General features: G+C 40.5%; 1 protein-coding gene across 2 annotated transcripts in view; it reads left to right on the top strand.

Annotated features, from left to right (window-relative positions):
* Window positions 1–19,400, top strand: part of LOC115010956 (metabotropic glutamate receptor 4-like) — a 167,356-nt gene that overhangs the window by 106,949 nt on the left and 41,007 nt on the right. For both annotated transcript variants that reach the window (XM_029435886.1, XM_029435887.1), the window contains exon 3: window positions 9,252–9,468. In XM_029435886.1, coding sequence (XP_029291746.1) covers window positions 9,252–9,468 — 217 coding nt within the window. The remainder of the gene's footprint in view (window positions 1–9,251; window positions 9,469–19,400) is intronic.

Below are 19,400 nucleotides of genomic sequence, written 5' to 3'. Positions count from 1 at the left end.
AAAAAGGTTGAAAATGAAATGCAACAGACCACCCCTGAAAGAATGGGAAATAAATGTAATCTAGTATTGCCTGTCTGTTTTCTTTTCTCCAGACATACAAAGATTTATGCAAACTGTAACAATGCAGAAATGGCTGCTGGCTAATGTTAGGTGTGGATATATATATATATATATATGTGTGTATGTGTGTGTGTGTGTGTGTGTGTGTGTGTGTGTGTGTGTGTGTGTGTGTGTGTGCGTGTGTGTGTGTGTGCGTGTGTGTGTGTACAATTGAATAAATGAACAATGACAAAAACCGTTGTGTAGACTGGTTTGAACATCATACCACATCCAGGACTTGTAAATCAGGTCTTGGAACACTGAAGTGGAACAGGCCTTGGGATGTTTGGTACCAGAATTCAAACCAATCAGTGAAACTACTTTAAGTTTCACTGCAGAAAATAAGGTGCACAACATCCTCCGCTTAATCAATTAAGATCTAACCCTCAAACATGCAAACGTGCTGTTCTCCATAATACAATCAAGGCACACCAAAGGGCAACATCTTTCACTTGTTCTGAAGGAAATTTAAGAAGCAAAGTGTTTGTTAGGAACTGTTTGAATGAGGTGGCTCGCGGCTGTAATTACAGGGTTGAAGGTTTGATTCCCAGCTCCTCCGCTCCACAAGTGTCGTGGAGCAAGACCCCGAGTTGCTCCCGATGGGTAGGACCGGCGCCTTCAGTGTGTGAATGGATGAATGAGAAGCAAATTGCTAAGCACATTGTCCGTTAAGGTAAAAAAGCACTATACTACTCCATTTACTATTCAAATGTATGCGTCATGACTAAAGGCACTTTTAAATCCACCTCTGAGGCTCATTTGCTGCAACTTAATAGATAACGGCGGGGGGGGGGGGGGGGGGGGGGGGGCAAAGTGACATGGAAGACATGAATGACAACAACAAACAGTAAAACATCACTGCTAATGAGAAGCCACCAACTGCATTTTAAAATAATAGTTTCACACACACTTTACTTTTCTTCTCAATGATTGAAATGATGAGGCTAATATTCTTGGCAGACATTATTGAAGGCCAAAAATGAACCACAGCACACATTTCCTTTACAGTCATTTTCTAATGCAATGCTTAGATTGCTGCCAGAAATCATTAAGTAGTGAACCTATTTTACACGACAGTGACGACAGAGGAAAACATGTAGAAGAGATAAAAGCAACACAAGCACAGGGAAGCAATCTACTCCAGAAAGTTGTACAGGAAATGCATCATTATCCTACAAAACTATTTTTCATGCTCTAATGTCATGGTCTCTAAAACATCTTCCGCTGAATTACAGAGTTCAGTTTGGCAGAAGATTCATCAAAGTCCCTTATTTAATAACCGCACATGGGAACATCTGCCACCCGCACCCTGTAAACATGGCCGTCACACACACACACGGATCTAAACAACATACGTGCTAAAGGCTGTGTGAGAAGAGGGAAGCAGGGAGTCATTGAGATGTTGCACGTTATTTTTAGTGTTTCTTGGTAAATGTATGAATACATAATAATGCTGCCACTAAGATTGGCTTGTTTGATTTAATGTTTTTGTCTATTCTTTCCTTGGCATGTCTGGTTAGGCTAAGCTACCGTATGGATAGGACATGTGGTTTTTTTTGGCCATTTTATATTTTATTTTTTAATCAAAATGCCAGCCCCGTTCTCGTTTTCATGTGCAGCATGCTCCCTGAGCATCCAATACAATGATATTGGGGGTGGCCAACAGTCCCTCTCATGTACTGTAGGTCTACAGCACCTTCAGCTAGACGGGTTTCTTTTGTGCATCTGAGACTTGTGTCCAAAATGACTCTTTTATTCACTATTCCCTATATAACACACTCAATACTTTACTCTGCACTGAGCAGAACATTGAGATTGTGATGAATCATCATTTCGCATCATCCCTGACTGGTGTACTGTTGCATAACATTTAATGTCTATCAAATGTGACACTAACAAGTGGGATTGGTAGTGAATAGTAGTGTTTAAGCCGTGGGCATTTATACTTCTTTTACTGATTTTTGAACGTGAATATAATGTTGGAGGATAGTTATAGTGCACTAGGTAGCAAAAAAAAAGGTTGTCATTATGTACACAGCTTACCTCTCAGACACAAACGGCACATACAAATCCGCAGTGAAGCTTTGGGAGCGTCGTCAGTAGACTTTCACTGTGAACTGAAGATGTGAGACGGGCCAAAGTGTTTCAACACAGCTCTTAATGTCTCTGTTTCACTTCCATCCATTGAGCACAATAAACACATGTGTTGAGAGCAACAAATGACACTTTCTGTCCGTCTGAGGCGTGAGAGTCTCCTGAATCTATAAAGAATTGACTTGTATTAAGTACACAAACGTTGAGGCATCCACACTGATAACGTTGTGTTGAACCATCCGACTGCAGGGGAGGGCGGGGGGGGGGGGGGGGGGGGAGTCTTGCTTCAGCTGTGTAATTTGTGCTCTCGATTTAATATCGTTATTGCTTGCGAGACATCCGCTTTCAAGCTCCGTCTCTCGCTCCCTCGCCTCGCAGACAAAGCCTCTCTATTAATTAGCATACCTTTAGCCGTCATACAACAGCAGGAATTATGCACGTGTCTCCAAATTAAGAATGTTTTTATTTCGCTTTACACACAATGGCAACTTCATTAATCATTCATAATTATTCCTCGACTGCGATCGGATCGGTCGGGATCTAATGATAAATTACAGTCTGCACTTTTTTACAAGGCATCAGACTGATGAGCTGTAACACAGAGATGCTGATGCTTATCCAGGAACATCTTTTGGCACAAAGCAGCCGTCCACAGGATGAGCCGCGAGCTTCATCAAGTCTGTGAGACACTAACGCAACAACACAACACAACACAATATTATTACCTCCTAAAATAAACTACTTAACAAGCCGGGCTCGTATTACTGTTTACGACAGACATTTAGATGTCTGATCTATATCATACTTGTCTGTAGTATTTTTGAATCTGCCATGTAACAACACAACTTCCTGGGTGTCTATTTCACACATTCAGTTAGAGCAGTAATAATTGTTCATGTGCATAAAAACTAACTCAGCAGTGTGTAAAAGAGCTCAAAGCGGTCAATAGAGTAAGAGCGCATGCTGCACTTTCTCTCTTCTGCACGTCAGTGAGCAGCGGACTTCAATACACAGCAGCGACGTGCCTCTTGGTATTTAACTGTATACTCTTTTGTTAAAGCCGTCTCTAACTGGACTGGACATACAACTTGGCATCATGTCATTTGATCCATATCAGGCTGAAACATCATCTGATAAATTGTTTTTAGGCTGGAATTTGTAATTCGGGAGAGCAGTGAAAAATGTCTCCTTCAGCAGCAGCAGCAGCAGAGATGACGCCTGCACCCGGTTCACTCATGTGTTTATGTGGCTGTATTTTCACAATTTTGTAACATTGGCCATACTGTTAATATTTTTAAGTGAGTGAATTGGGTCAAGGAGAGGGTTAACATATATTTTTAATAAGGCTTGGGGGGGTCTTGCATTTATTTAAAAAAAGAATAAATAAAACAAAATAAGCGATATAAACCGAGAGCATGAATGAACGGATGAGTCATACGAGGACATAAATAAAACGTTTTTTTCTCTCCATGACACCCTGAAGCTTTCTCTCCTTCCTCTTGATTGGACTTATTACTCTTATCTTAGCACACTGGCTGATGAAACCCAATTAAAGTGTGTGTTTAAGCAGGAAGTGTAGCGGGTAAAGCAGAATGGATGAATTGTTAGAAAGAGGATAAACACATTAATTAATAGAATAACTAAACATGAACACGGCAACATAAGTGACTATCTAAAAGTTGCTTTACTCGTTTTTTAAATGGCGTGACACATCCAGCGCAGTGAGATGAAATCTGTCACTGATGTAATCCAGTGATTACAACACGCCATGAGCTAAAGATGGCTATTGATCAATAATTACATTACAGATCGCTGTCAGTAAATTGTATTTATCCTTTATCTGGAACACTATAACTACATACATATACACACACACACACACATGGTTGAAGGTTTGCTGTTTGTGGTTCTAACTTTACTTTAAGGAAAATATCTGATATGTGATTATTTTGTTAAATAAAAAAGAGAGGCAGATCAGGTCCTTGGCCCGAGTATCTGTGTGGAGCTTGCATCGTTTACTTTAGTCTCACCATATTGATCCGAGTAACAATGGGTTGAAAGATCTCAATGCGCTTTATGACTCAGCAGATTGGCTCGGCAGTTAGTCACTGGGTTAGGCCAAACTGTAGAGAAAGCAAGCTTTTTATTTTACTTGGCAGAAACAAAGTCTCTCAATGACAATAACACTGAAACTGTTGAGTAGCTGAAAATAAAAATAAAAAGCACACCAAAATTCTCTCCAACACAATAGTTTGATCAATCAGTATGCCAGGAAGAGCATTGTTTAACTTACCACCGGGCAACGATGGGAATCTACACTGCTGGGATTCACTGACGGGAGGCTTCACCTTGGATAACATCCAGCGTTATATTCAGCTGCTTCTTAATTGGATGTTGAAGACTACACCGTGTGCCTGAAGGTGCTGGTGAGGGTCAGGCATTAGACTCCGCGGGACTCCTGTGAGAGCAAACACAGTAACTACATTTGCTACCAGCGGAACATGAAAACCAGGAGTAAAAACGTTCTGTGAATTGGAAGCCACAGCACCATTTTTGGAGTTTACTTCCCATCAAGGACGTATCCTCGATGGGATACGTTTCTCTGTTTTCACACAGAAGCAAACGAAAGTCAAGTCGACTGTTATAAACTGTAGTTAGCTAACTCTGTGATTCTCCAGCTGACTTTGTTTTGAAATGTTTCCACTAGTTTTAAACATAAAAGGGTCTTAAATATGTATGTGATGGCTTCATATATATATAATATATAATGTTCTTGGTGGTGGTGCTCTAGTGGTCATACAGGCGCTGCCACCATTGAGCCCCTGAGCAAGGCACTCAAGCCCGAGCTGCTCCAGGGAGACCATCCCTGTAGTTAGTTCACTGTAAGTCGCTCTGGATAAGAGCGTCTGCTAAATGACAAATAATAAAAATAAAATAAAATAGTTAAAGCTATATGCCTCATCAAAAAGACAAATAAAATAAGAGCGTAATTGCTCTTGCATTGCGGGTACACAAAGGGGGATGTTTCTAATGAAGCCTAACCGGCAATCCCTTATAATTAATTATTTACATAATGATACGCTTCTTGGCTTTGGAAGTTATGCTAGTTAGCCAAACCAGCTAGCGTTTCAGTTTACATTAGAGCAGACAAACACACATTCATCTATTCCTCACAAAAAAGACAACACCGTCAACAAGATTTGACAATCTCTGGACGCATTTTGTGAACAGTCAGTTGCTTGGGTTTTATGCATCAATTGTTCTTTTACCTCATAACAATTTTAGATGAAATACCAAAACCTCACACACACACACACACACACACACACACACACACACACACTAGCAGCAGTCCTGCGAAACAGTCAACAAAACTAACGCCTGAGTTAGTTCATGCAAATTCATATCTTTCTGTTTTCATGGATGAAAAATATGCAGCTAACATTTGCAGGAAGTATTAACTGGAACATTTCCAGAGCCTAGCAAACAGTACAAATGTAAAATATTTCTGTATAGTTCTAATGAGTATCATTACTTCTGCATTGATGCAGTGCCAAATGAGCTCATTGAATTTTTAAAAAGGCACAGTTATTTAAAGCAAGTGAATATGAACATTACATCTGCATCAGAAATCTGCATGAGACTCACATCAGAGCAATTAAGCACATTTCCCAAGCCCATTAGCAATTAGCTAGAGAGTGTTGGGGTGCACATTAAAGCTGTTCTATAAACTTGGTGGAGGGCGCTGAAACATAGGGTGGTGTAGTCTGTATGAAGTGATGGGGTCACAAAGAGCTCACATCAAAGCCTCAGCCTCACTAGATGTTAAGTGCAGAGAGCTTTCACTAAAATGGAGCTACGAGATCATTTTTGAACAACCTACTACGATCTTTACCACGAAATCTGGCAACAGTGCAGTTTTCATATGTCAAACTCCTGGCAGGGTATTCTCTCCTCGCCTGCGTATGGCACATGTTCTTTTTCACAACACATCACGTCCTTATTTTCTGTTGGTTCTCTATAGGGGGATCAGACGGGGCCTTTGCTGAGGAATTTAATTTCTTGACTCAATGCTAAGAAGTGACTGTGTTCTATTAGAGGAAACACAATGTTCAGGACTATCTCCGTAGTCCAGTGAGCAAGAAATCTTGCCAACACAAACATGATAAGCTCTGCCTGTCCCGCTTCTTGACAGAATGCTGAAATAGTGTGATTGTTACAGCGGTGAAAATCCCTCAGGTAAAACAATACAACACAGGGCGGCTTCACTGCAGAGCCCACTTATTTGGCACATATGGGACTAGACACGTCACAGAAGCACCACAATACATGCAGTCATATTAAAAACACAAAAACAAGAGAGATTTCAAATAAGGGAAATAACATTTACTTAAATATGTTTAATGTTTTAAATACGTTTTTCAATGACTAAGCTACTTACTTACTTAAAGGTGCCGAAAAAGGATTGTTTTCACTTTGTGCTAGAACGTTGAAATAGTCTATAACGAGACATTATTAACACCTTCCAAACACCTTTGCACAACACAGTTACTGCTTGCTAGATACTGCCTTATGACGTTAAAACAGTGAGAGAGAAAAAACAACAGCTTCACAGCTTTTTTTTTTGCTACCAAGAGGGAGAGAAACACAGATGTAAAAGGGAGAAAAGTTCTGCGTACCGTGGAGGCGGATATAAAGTGAGCAAACTCAGGTGTTCCATAGCCTGCTGTTACCACCAGGTGTTAAATCAGCGAGTCGGTTGACTGCTGCCAGTCTACACGGGCACAGGCTCAAAGATGTCCCTCAGAATATCCCAGAGGAACATGTGCATGAAGCATGTCAGCCTCCAACATGGATGTCATTCAGTGCTCACAGTTCATGAGGCAGACCAATTTGCACAAGCAATTATAGCTCGAGATAAGACAAGCGACGCAGAAATGCTGCATGGACACGACGCAGTGTGATGGCCTGGGACAACTGAAAGCGATCAGTCCGGGGAGGCTGACATGAAACATGCACATGCTCCACACACACACACACACACACACACACACACACACACACACACACACACACACACATCCTTTTTCTGCCTTTTCTCTTCTTGGAAAAGGAATTGAATTAATAAGGCTGCTTTTTGACTTGGATGTTGGACGCATCACAAGTCTCTACCTATCAATCCAAGCGTGCACTGAAGCGTAACTCCAACATGTTACGATAAAATGACACAAAAGGGACATCTTTGATATTCTAAAAGTTATGCACTCACTGCCCTGCCCGCGTTCATGCTTTGCCCAGAGGATCTTTGTGGCAAAAAAGAAAAGTCTGTGAGGAGTTACACAGAGTTGTTAGGAGCTGTAGGTCACGGCTACAGATTGAACAGCTGTGCTCCTAACACAGGCTTCAGCGACAAGCAGGGAGCACAGTAGTAGCAGGAGTGCCGTGCTACAGCTGACCACATCAAAGGCCACCGCTGTGTGAAGTGAGGGAGAGAGGGAGGGAGGGAGGGAGGGTACCACTTCCACAGCAGTCTGTCTGCAGTTTCTGGAGTAAATATTGGACTGTTGGTGGGTAAAGTTCATTTTTATGTAGAAATGCTGGATGTATGGTCACAAAAACACAATAAAAAAAAGCAGATATATTCTAATCTGTAACAAATGTATGTTTTTCCAACATTCTGCAGGTTTCAAATAGTTTCTCAGGGTCATACTCATCTTATCCATTCATCCGCACGTCCCTCCATTTCAGTAGGGATGCTCAAAAGGTGACAGTATTTGTCAAAATCCCCAGAGCAATGCGGAGGTGCCATGACAAACAGTATGTGAAAGGGATGAGCAACATTTCATTCAAGTGTCAGTCATCACATGAAAAGGCACAGTCAAAGTCAACTGCTTTGACCTCCTCATTTATAGGAGGATTTGGGAAGCGGTCACGATTCCAAAAACTAAGGAATGATCCCACGCGGCATTTTGTGTATCACAGTACCGTCAGTGTTTGTTTATGTGAAAACGAGGCGTGATTTCTGGGATTAAGGAGTCTTTAAAAAGGCGGGAGTGGCTTAAGGACAAGTAGACTTCTCTAATAACGAGCTGGGTCATGCACGTTAAAATATGTTCATCCACTGACTCTATTCTGGTTTAAAGCAGCTGCGACTCTGCCCTCTACATCTCCTGCCTGCATTCATCGACCCTGGAGAAATCGGGACAAAGAAAATGCATCGGCATAGCAAGTGTGTCCATATTTGAAGTTAAACCATGAAACGTGTATTCAATCTGGTTCGTCAACTTCCAAACTGTGCAGCACAGAACCGTAGGAAGATCACAGACGCGTTGACAGCCATACATCTGAAATCATTTGAGCAAGCAAAGTAGAGATTACATACCAAGTAATAAGAGTCTGCTGCTGGAGGCGGCGTCTAAAATACTTTTGTTGTGATAGTTCAACCTTTAAAAACAGCGGCACGTGAAGACGAGAAAAACTCAGCATCTACAGCTGTTTTCACACATGAACGTGTCAATTAATAATCAAAATGTCAGTTAAAAAGCTCGATTTCCATATTTTCCATCCTATCAAGTTATCTTGCAGCATTTGACCTGATTGGGTTCTGCTTAGATTCACACTCTTCTACATTACACAACAAAGTAATATCATATTCATGGTTCTTCTAGCCTTTCCCATTAAAGAATAATTGCTTTGTGATTTATGACAAAAACATTGTGTATATTGCAGCTCTGGAGGCAGATCATCTAGTGCTTTAACGCCCCAAAAAAACCTCACATTTTGTTAGCAGATTAGTGTTGCTTGAGTGGTGTGGAAAGTATACTTTAGCTCCAGCTAAGCCTGTGATCATCAGGATATTTAAAGCAACAAGGTGCCAACTGCAGGGGGTGAATAACAACCAAGGCTCAGTTTAGAGTTCAGCGAAGGTTAAGTGTCACAATATAATCATGTATTTGTACATACGACTGCCAGGAACCTTCCTGCTGTAAATGCAATTAATGTACATCAAGTATATTGTGTGTACAGTGTGTAACACTCTCTTTCTTCCTCCCCTGTAGATCCCTCAGGTGAGCTACGCCTCCACAGCTCCGGAGCTAAGTGACAACACCAGATACGACTTCTTCTCCCGGGTGGTGCCCCCGGACACCTACCAGGCCCAGGCCATGGTGGACATCGTCAAAGCCATGCGCTGGAACTACGTCTCCACTGTCGCCTCCGAGGGAAACTATGGAGAAAGTGGTGTTGATGCTTTTATTCAAAAGTCTCGGGAGGACGGTGAGTCTCTCTTCAAACACCCTTACAAGGATCCTAGAGTTTGTTTAGAAAGATGTGATGGTGGTTCGAGCCATGTGGATCTCATTTTGAGAACAACTGAGAGTGTTTCTCTGTGATTGAACAAGCAATTCACGGAGAAAAAAAGAAAAGAAAATTGCAACAAAAACAAATCACAAAAGCATTGTGTGGCTTTTGCAGCTGCTAAACCTGCACAAATAAGACACAAAGAAAATGTAATTGTGAAAAGCATCCACATGGCCTTTCATGTGGTCAGCCTTTGAAAATCCATTATTTGTGAATTTACCCATCAAACACTCAAATGTGTATTCTTTAAACAACGCCCCTTAAGCAAACTTACTATGTAAAACAAACTTCTTCAAGTAGAGATTCAATGATTTACTTCATTATGCTCAGTGCCACATTTCATTTACCCTGAGAGTTGTCATTTAGAAAGGAGCACGGTTTGATTGTTGTTGAAGGATCTTGTGCTTATATGTTGGAATCTAAAGCATCACTTAGTTTTGATTAACTGAATATGAATTAACTGCTTATCTAATTAACTATGTTTGTGTGCAATCCTATTTGCATATAAAGCTGCAGCACATAGCCAGTAAACAGATAGAAAATGGCCAGAAACAGACAACTTTCTATGCTGTATTAGTTCCAACAAATGACTTAGAAGTCAGAATACAGCAATACAAGGATAACTTGAACAGACTAAGGGCCTGGTCAGTCCAACACGCAGGACTTATATAATCTAATTAACTTGAATGGAATCACCAAAAAGGACAAACGTTGGTCGAATTTGAATTTTCCCTGTTGACCAATGGCCTCATCGGTGTTGACCTTTGTCGAGACGATGACATTTAAAAATGGAGGAAGCTATTGTTTTAGCTAATGCTAGCTCATACAATACTTCTGACTTAGTCCGGACTTGCATTATACTGCAAGTCCGGACTAAGTCAGAAGTATTGTTTGCTTCTTCTGATTCACGGGGCTTTTGGCTTCTACACTTTGATTTTACAACAGAAGTATTGTATGAGCTAGCATTAGCTAAAACAACAGCTTGCGAAAACATTCCACTTTAGCACTTGTTGCTGCAACAGGACTTAATTGTATTAATTTGTTCTTAACCGTTTTACAATGTTCAAGAGATGCAAATGTTTACTGCTTTGGGTTTGATTCCAGGGAATACTTGTATCTGACACACTCACACATACAGTGGAAGCAATGCTGATTTAATTAGCTTTTTAAATATTGAGAAGAAGCGACAGTGTGAAAGTGTGCCTGCAGGAACGACCCGGAGCAACCCAAGGAGATGGTGCTGTACAGTGTTGGGAATACAGTCAGTTTGGCGCAGGGAGCTGGTGGCACACGCTCAATCTGACCCCTGACCCTTTCTGAAGCAGAATGTAATCACTACCGACATGTCCAGTACTCTCTATGCCACTGCGTCCATTGCTTTCCTGCCAGCTCTAAGCTGCTGCCCATCATCAGTCATCCTGGAGAAGCACCAGCAGCAGATTACTCCTGCAGAGAGAGTCCTCCAGTCTGTCCAACTCAGCTGCATATTTGCCTAACAGTCCAAGCAAAAGGGACTCAAAAACCAAAGATGACAGTGAGAGTACGATTTGAGCTTTTCTCTCTCTTTTAAAACAAAGAAAACCCAAAAAGCATTATTTCATTGTTTTTTCAACTTCTAAAAATGCTGTTTTTTAGGACCTTTTTAATAAAAAGGACAAACAAAAAGAAGTGAAAAACCACATGCCAGTGTAAACAATCCAGGTTCATCAAAATAAGACTTGTATAAGATAAGAAATGTATTTAAAAAACACTGTTAAGAGTTAAGGTTGTAAGTATACGATTACATTTAGTGATAAACAAATCTGTTTTTGTTTTTTTTGGACACACAGATTTATGTGGATCTGTTGTTCCTGTTCGAAATGTCTCACTCTGAGCCAGGTGACGAATCCCTGAAGAGGCCTGCAATTAAATTAGCACAGCCTGTCATTAAATCAAGCCCTAACCGAGTGCTGAACGCTCAAAGATCTGCAAACTTCTCCTTGTTCCACCTGTTCTGTCTCCTGGATCTGATACTTTCCAAGGAATTTATTGCGTTTATTGATCAAATCCGTGTTTTTGGGAGCCTTAAAAAAGGACTGAAAAAGTAATTTCAGTATACAAATAATAATTAATTTAATGCCGTACACCAACTTGTTACAAAACGTACAACATTTAAATTCACTCAGAGTTAACGCAGTAAATACAAATGTAAAAAATCTTATTTCCTGCTGATGTAGAGTAAAGAAGTAATAAGTCAGTGATGGTAAAAGCAGTAATCTCACATTAGTCACATGTTGAAATGCAGCAGTGTGGCTCTTGTAAATGACACGCGTCTCGTCTCTGCCTGGTTTGATGACTGAAATGTCACAAAGATTAAAGCGATGTCAAGACACAACTAAGGCTTCTAGTTCTGAACGTCTCAGCACAGAGGGTCAAACGGAGGAAAGCCTTTGTATTTCTTATGAATACTTTCACTGCCACTTGATTGAACAACCTTGACAGCCAAAGACGGCATGTCAGGCACAAACTGTCAACCGCACTGCACTCGTTTTACTGCCTTACAAATGTAAACAAGAATGTAAAACAAATACCCGTCAAGCGTGCTCCTGCGCCTTTAAATCTGACGACTGGAGCGATTGCTGCAAAGCATTTACATACGTCTGTTTGATTCCCGCGTCCTTTCGTCCAATTCAGGCTTTGATTGATTTTCCGACAGGCAGGCGGCTCTGTCAAAACCAAAGCCACAGGTATTTTGGCTGCTAAATGGGTTCTGCAGTTTGTCTGCTCAGTGCTCACGTAATAAAACAGCCAGATCAGAACTGGCCAAATGTTCCATCTCATTAAGCAGCCAAAGGCCACACTGAGCAGCAGTCTCGCCCGCATAATGTCATAATGGTCCTGTTTGCAACTTTATGTGGTAGAAAGTGGATTTTAGCTGTGAACGGCAGATTCAGGGTGTGTTGATGTAGAATCAGTAGATTATTTGGCTTTGTTGAACTACATTGTTATGCATCTCTTTTGTGCTCAATTGCCGTTTGTGAAGAAAAACTGTGACAATGCTCGTCTTTGAAACAGAATATACCTGGAAGTGTTTCAACAAATATGACAATAATGGATAAAGAATGTACAACAACCGCAGAATCATTATAGTTTAAGTTTCCACAAGAAGTGAGAATCATTTCAGTTCTACTTGGAAGGACTTTAACTTTGAAATAAGTCTTTTATTTGTGCTCGAAGGATATGTTAGCGGAGACGCTAAACCCTGAAGAGTACCTGTGCGGTCCTCACGTCAACGCACCTGCATCTGGTGCGTCTGCGGTAAGATTCAGTTATATTTCCAGCACAGTCCACCGCTACTCTCAAGCTCATAAATGGATATTATGGCTTTTTTTATGGCTTCTCTTCACAGCGCTGCCGTTTAATGGTTCTATATGAGAATAGCTGGAGGACAAATGTCAACATTTCTCCCATAATGTGATTAAAAAAAAAAAGATATCAAAAAGTAGTCGGGCAATTCAAATATATTTTTGAGTATATTAGCAAGTTGGGTGCTGAGACGTTGTGTTAGATGTTAGATGACACCAGATCCTGCTGGACAGAGAATCATTGGATCCCAGATCCCTGGGTTTTCAAGTGAAAACAGAATTAAACTGGAAACTCACAGCATTTGAACAAACTGCCTGGACTTGAGTATCGGTAGCGCGGAGCGGAAACAGTTTGACACTGTGGCAGTCGATATCTCAGAGGAGGTTGAAAATAACCTTTAGTGTTTCTGTGAGAGCAGGCATGAACTCCAGCTGAAAAGAGTGAGAATAACAATTAAGACAATGGAGGGGAACCGGCATGTTTCTGCTCAGATGAGCCCGTCTTTTGTACATTAAGTCTCGAACAGGGTTAAGAAGAGCTAAAGGATTTCTTTAATGTTTTGAGAATCATGAATGACAGTTTTGTTCCCACTAAATACTTGTAGCATCCACTGTTGTCAGTAGAAATGTGTAACTGTCAATGTTTAAACTCAAAGTGAAGACAATGTGTTCTTGACAGAGTTCAGATAATCCAAATGGCACTTCTGACAAAATGTCTTCTTTCTTCTCTCTCTTGTGTAAGTAGATGAATGTTGAATCATTGAGCCACACCGATCAACAGCCAGACCTCCTTAACCATATAGGAGGCTCTTAAATTTACTTTTTCTTAACATCTTTTACAAATCTGTTCTTCAGTGGTAACAAATCAGAGGATAACGATGCATCAGTGCCAACATATCATGATCTAAAGATTTGCTTCTACTGGATTCCTCTTTGAATGCAGCCTTCCAATGTCTTCAACTCAACATGTGTCTGGGATGAGAAATAATCTGATTTCCTGTGATTAAAAGAGCACGACTCCTGTGGATATTCTGTCTGCAGGAAGTGTAGAGTTGGGTACTAAGGGAGATGTGAGGGTTTTACTTTGTGTTTTACTATGTTCAACTGCCTCTCAAAAGGGTGGGAATTGTGGCTACTGATGCTTTTTCTATTGTTTTAGAGGAATTTAGTGAAAGTCCTGATTTGTTTCATCTGTGAAGCAACACATCAGTTGGTCTCGTATTAAGTACAGCACTTACGTCACAGATGAATTCAACCACAATATGTTGTAAAATAAGTCACTCGATTGCTAAAGTTGTCATTTTATTGATCGAGTAGGTCACGATGTGAGAATATAAAGAGATGCTAGACATTGGTATTCATAGAGCCGCGCCACCACAGAGGCTAAACAGTCTCATCAGTGTCTTCTAACCATGCTGCTTGTGCACGGCATAAATGTGCATCATTTTTTAATTTAATTAATTTCATAATGAATTATTTCTATGATATAAACTAAGTCATCTTTATATAATGTCGGGTCAGGTTAAAATATCCTAAAAGATGATTCACACTGTCTTTCAAAAAAGGAGGCCATGCAGGAAAATGTGTAGTCAAACCAAAACGCAGTACAAACACAAACGACTCGTCTATTATTTAGTCTGGAGGAAGAAATACTTTTGCTTATTCCTCAGTTAATTTTCACTGCAAGAGGAAACAGCAGATCTAGTCAAAGATATTTCTGCAGAAGAGGGAAGAGAGGCTATAAATGTTTAATGTTACACAACGCAAGCTTCACATGAAAAACCTGTTTGCATTTGGTCTCCTAAGTGTGTCAGCCGCGAACGCTTTGGCACGCTGAATGGCGTCGCCATCAGCAGAGTTTTTCAAACACGCAAATCAATACGTCAGACATCATTTCATCCGCGGTTGCAGGACCGTCACTGAAGCGCTCCACCTTCCAGACGCAGAGCTGTATTTTTGTGGGTAATTCCCCGTTGTGTAACATCTATCAAACCGCCTCTTGGGATGAAGGCTGGAGCGTCATTGTGGAAGATTACAATAAAACCTTTTTATTTTCTCAGTACGGTGCAAGACTGTCCTTGATGTGCAAGTCTTTGCTTCCTCAGATTTCTTTCGCTTTCTCCCTGAAAATCTTCCGTGCCTCCAGTGTCCTTATTAGAGAGAGTACGGTCCTCTGCAGGAATAGAGGCTGACGCTCCGTGTCATTTTATTTTCCCTCTCGCTCTCTCTTGTGGATAGTTGTAAAATGTTGGAGATTTTACGAACTCAGATGGCGACACAGTTAGAAATAAAAGAATGCATCTCAGGTACATGCTATAAAATAAAAAACACAACCCCCAGGTCTGTACACTGACAAACTGTTGGATGGACTTTTTTATTTAAAATCATAATGAATTAGATTTCTCTTCTTCTCAAATGACAGTTGAAGCAGGAGGAGGAGGGCAAAGATGTCACACAGCAGCGCAGGGATGACAGGGAGATTATGCAAATGTTAGAAACGAGGGTTGCGCACTGAGCCCTTTGTCACGAGGGAAATGTCAAGAGGAATGACTTGAATACTCGTTAACCTGAAACGCCTGGTGACAAATATAGTCTGAAGACGAGGTTTTCGGTAATATGTGTAAATGTTTTGTACGAGCAACACAAACAAGGAAACAAAAATAATAATGAATGACTTATTATGTAAATGCACCTTGAGCTTATGATACTGTAGCTATTAAGATATTACAAAGATCAACAGGGACGTCTGTGTAATGAACGGCTTTCATGTTCAAAGCCTTATTCTGCCTTATCTTATGAAAGAATTACCAGAACAATTCAAAGTGTTTGCAAATGTGTAGCTTCAACTCAATGCACTTTATCGTTATACGTTGTGTGCAGGAAAGAAAGAAAGAAAGAAAGAAAGAGAGGAAGGGAAGGGAGGAGGGTAGGAGTTCACATCCCCTTGGCTCAACATGTCAAACAAAGTAACATCCCTGTCAGGACTCAGACAGCTGCTCATCCTGCTGCAGGCCTCACTGAGTCCCGATGAATTGGGCTTCTGAGGGTTAAGAGAGATGTTAGGTGATTTTACTTTACCTGCTGCCATTATTCAGACTACTGAGCAGCCACCCGGGTGGAGCTGTGAGTAGAATGATGCTGTGGAGGCCACAGAGCAGTCCATGCAACGTTGACATGACGTAATATACTGTATGCACGTATACACGTGAGATATATCGTGCTGGCATATGTTAGCGCTTGTGGATATTTTGTTTACCAGTTCATCAGGTTGTGTAATTGTTATTTTTGTACAGCTATGGTCACAAACTCTTTCTCCACCTCCCTGCACTCGTACTGTGTGTGTAATTAATTTAATTAAAAAAAAAAAAACATAATAAGCAAAGCACTTATAGCATTCTCTCTTTCTTTTATGTTCTAAAAGATATCGTTATTATTTTTGTAAAATAAAATAAATGGTAAAATAAATGAAGCTAGAAAAGTAATATTTCAAAGGCAAACATCTGAACTAGCATGTTCTCAAGACACCGGCACAACACATATTCAACTTGGACTTAAAGAAAAAGTCATTTACCGAATGGCAACATCTAGATTTTTATACATCCACTTCAGTTTCATCGTTATGCTGCTCTGCCCATTTACTACTTTTCCATTTTCCACTGTTCATTACCTTGTTTGATTAGCAGTTTGCAGCATTTCACAAATGGTTTCATGTCTTTGAAACTGTCACAGCTACACGTCGCTTGATTGCTTTATGTTCCTTGCAACCACCTGGAACTTGGTTCCTCAAGACAGTTTGGAAACCAATGAAGGGTTTTAGCTGCAGGTGTGCAGAGAGAGAACGATTGTCAAGACTCTGCCACACATCTTTTACATTTGCATAATGTGCTGTATCTCAATCATGTCACAGAGGCTCGCTAACACGGCATGACAGAATGTGCCAAACTTTCCACTCAGAATACAAAACTCACATCTGTGGGTTTGGTTGATCCAGCTTAACGTTTCCCAGTTATCCTCTCTAATCCTTTTCTTTGCATTAAATATTCGTTTGACAGGTGAGCAGTGATATGCCAGGTGATCTCTTCTGTAAAACCCGCAAATAAGATATTTTGTGACGGTAAAACAATTATATTGTGATTTACCGAAGGAATTCCAGCTGCTCCTCGATATATTTAACCTGCGTTGAGTTCAGAAGCTTTAAGAACACTATTTTGGCACCGTAACAATTTACCAAAAAGAAGAATTCATCTAGGGATTGTTCATTACTGTATCTTAGAGAAGTTGCATGCTGCCCAGCAAGGCTGTTCTGGTCCCGGGGCCCGCCAGAGGCAATATTAAAAGGGGAAGACACTTTATCACACAAAAAGGATGAACCTCCAAGTAGTTGGATCCTGCTGCAGCGTAGGGGGCACCTGTGAACCGTGGTGCAGTCTGATGCTGCGGCACAAGAACAGGCAGCATTGCTGTTACACATACTGGAAACAAGTACTTGAGATGCACATCTCAGGATAACTTTTATCTCCGGCCAGTAATGTGACAAGTCCTCACGTGAAGTATCCAGATTGGCTTTTTGATTTAAAATCTTATCTTTGAAATGTAGTAGATGTTCAATTATTACCAAGTAGTGGATACAAAGCCAAGTCTTAAGTAAGTACATATCTGTAGAAAGAAGATTTTTTTTTCAATAGCTGATTATCTTTCTAATTAATCAATTAATCATGTCTGAAGAATGTATAAAATAGCCCATTATAATTTCCCACAGACCAAGGTGATGGATTTAAATAGCTTTTGATATACAACAGACAGTCCACATCCCATAGATATTCAGTTTACGATTAAATATGACAAAGAAACTCATCAAATCCTTACATTTCAGAATCAAAACTAACAAATCTCTCAATTAATTGACTACTTGTAGCAGCAGTGATATAGTGGGTATGATTCACACATAGCAAAAATTGAGCATTACCTTATTAACTGAAGTAGTAACCCTACTCACAAAAACATTTGTGCTGCTTCAGCTCTTTGTCTGTGACCACACACACACACACACACACACACACACACACACACACACACACACACACACACACACACTATCAGCAGTTTACAATGAAGAATGGCAGAAAAACCAAAAAGCTATTTGTCACATCTGAAACAGTGATAAAAACTGTGATGTGCCAGAGGATAAAAAAACAAGAGATTCAAATTCAGAATGTAAATCATTTTTCCTCTCATCTGCTGTCAGAAATGTATGCTAGCTGCTGAAGGTAACATAACGACTGATCGGGCCTGACAGCCGATCATCAAACTCAGTTGCAATGAAGTTTTCAGCAGCTCTTTGACAATGTGAGTGTGCACCTGAAGGCTTCTGCGCGAGCTCTTCAGCCGCGCCCACGCCTGATTAGACGGCACCGTTGATGTTTGCTTTGCCTCGTGCGAGGACGCGGTGCAACACTTTACTCTTGAGCTGAGGTTTAACAACATTTTCTTCTTAAGAGATGTGCGATGTGGATTTTCCTTGCTAAGAGGAAAGTCCCATGGTTGTCAGGTAAGTCATTTTACCACAGTGCAGAAAAGCTCATTTCACAGTGCTTAGAGGCCTGTCTCTGATTTATAAATCATTTTCACTGAGAAGGAAAATGTCATTCAGTTATTTTTGAAATCTAATTTATAGTTGCCCCAGAATCTGTCGTCATGTCCTTATTCAGGATCTGGGAACTGAATAGACAACATGCTCTCAAGCTAAACTGCTCAAATGGTCGACAATCACATGCAGTTACTATTCTACTCCTGGAAAACAGAAAAAGCGATATAATTGTGAATCCTCAGGTCAAACTGGCACATTTGTAGAAACATCTTTGATATAAAGCTCAGAACTCGACAGCTACTGGAAAATAGGACAGTGTTGGATTTCTTTAGCTGCCGCCGATGCACACAAATGATTTGTGCTTACACCGCTGAGATGAAATAATAGTGTTTAATGTAACGTCATGGTTGTCAATAAACAGAGCTCGTTCCTGACAGTTGTGCTGACAATGATTTCCTTATGTATTTTAACTACGCTCTGACAGATTCATTGTTTGGATTGCACTAATATATATAGACAATAGTTGTTCAGTGTTCTGATCTTCTAACTTCATTGAAAAGTGCAAACCAGATGTATCCTATACAGGCAATATAACCAACACACTAACAACATGATACATAAGAATAGTATATGTTATTCATTTAGTCCAAATACTGCTGGATGTTGAACTGTAAGTAGCCAATAATAATAATAATAATAATAATGTGCTTTCAGTAAGAAATGCTCTGCAGTGGAGTAGATACATATTTCCAGCATGCACCACATCGAGTGTGGGATTAATAACATGTACGATATAACATGCTCCGTCACTGCTGCCCTCTTGCCCTCGCTGAGCTTCCCCTGCACCGGGGGGATAAATAGAGAGCGGGTCCATTTTCCTCCGGGACTTACAGCGTGCCGATACGGGAGCAGAGTTG

This window comes from Cottoperca gobio, chromosome 7, assembly GCF_900634415.1.
Source record: "Cottoperca gobio chromosome 7, fCotGob3.1, whole genome shotgun sequence".
Lineage (NCBI taxonomy): Eukaryota > Metazoa > Chordata > Actinopteri > Perciformes > Bovichtidae > Cottoperca > Cottoperca gobio.
This window is presented reverse-complemented; position numbering and strand designations above follow the sequence as displayed.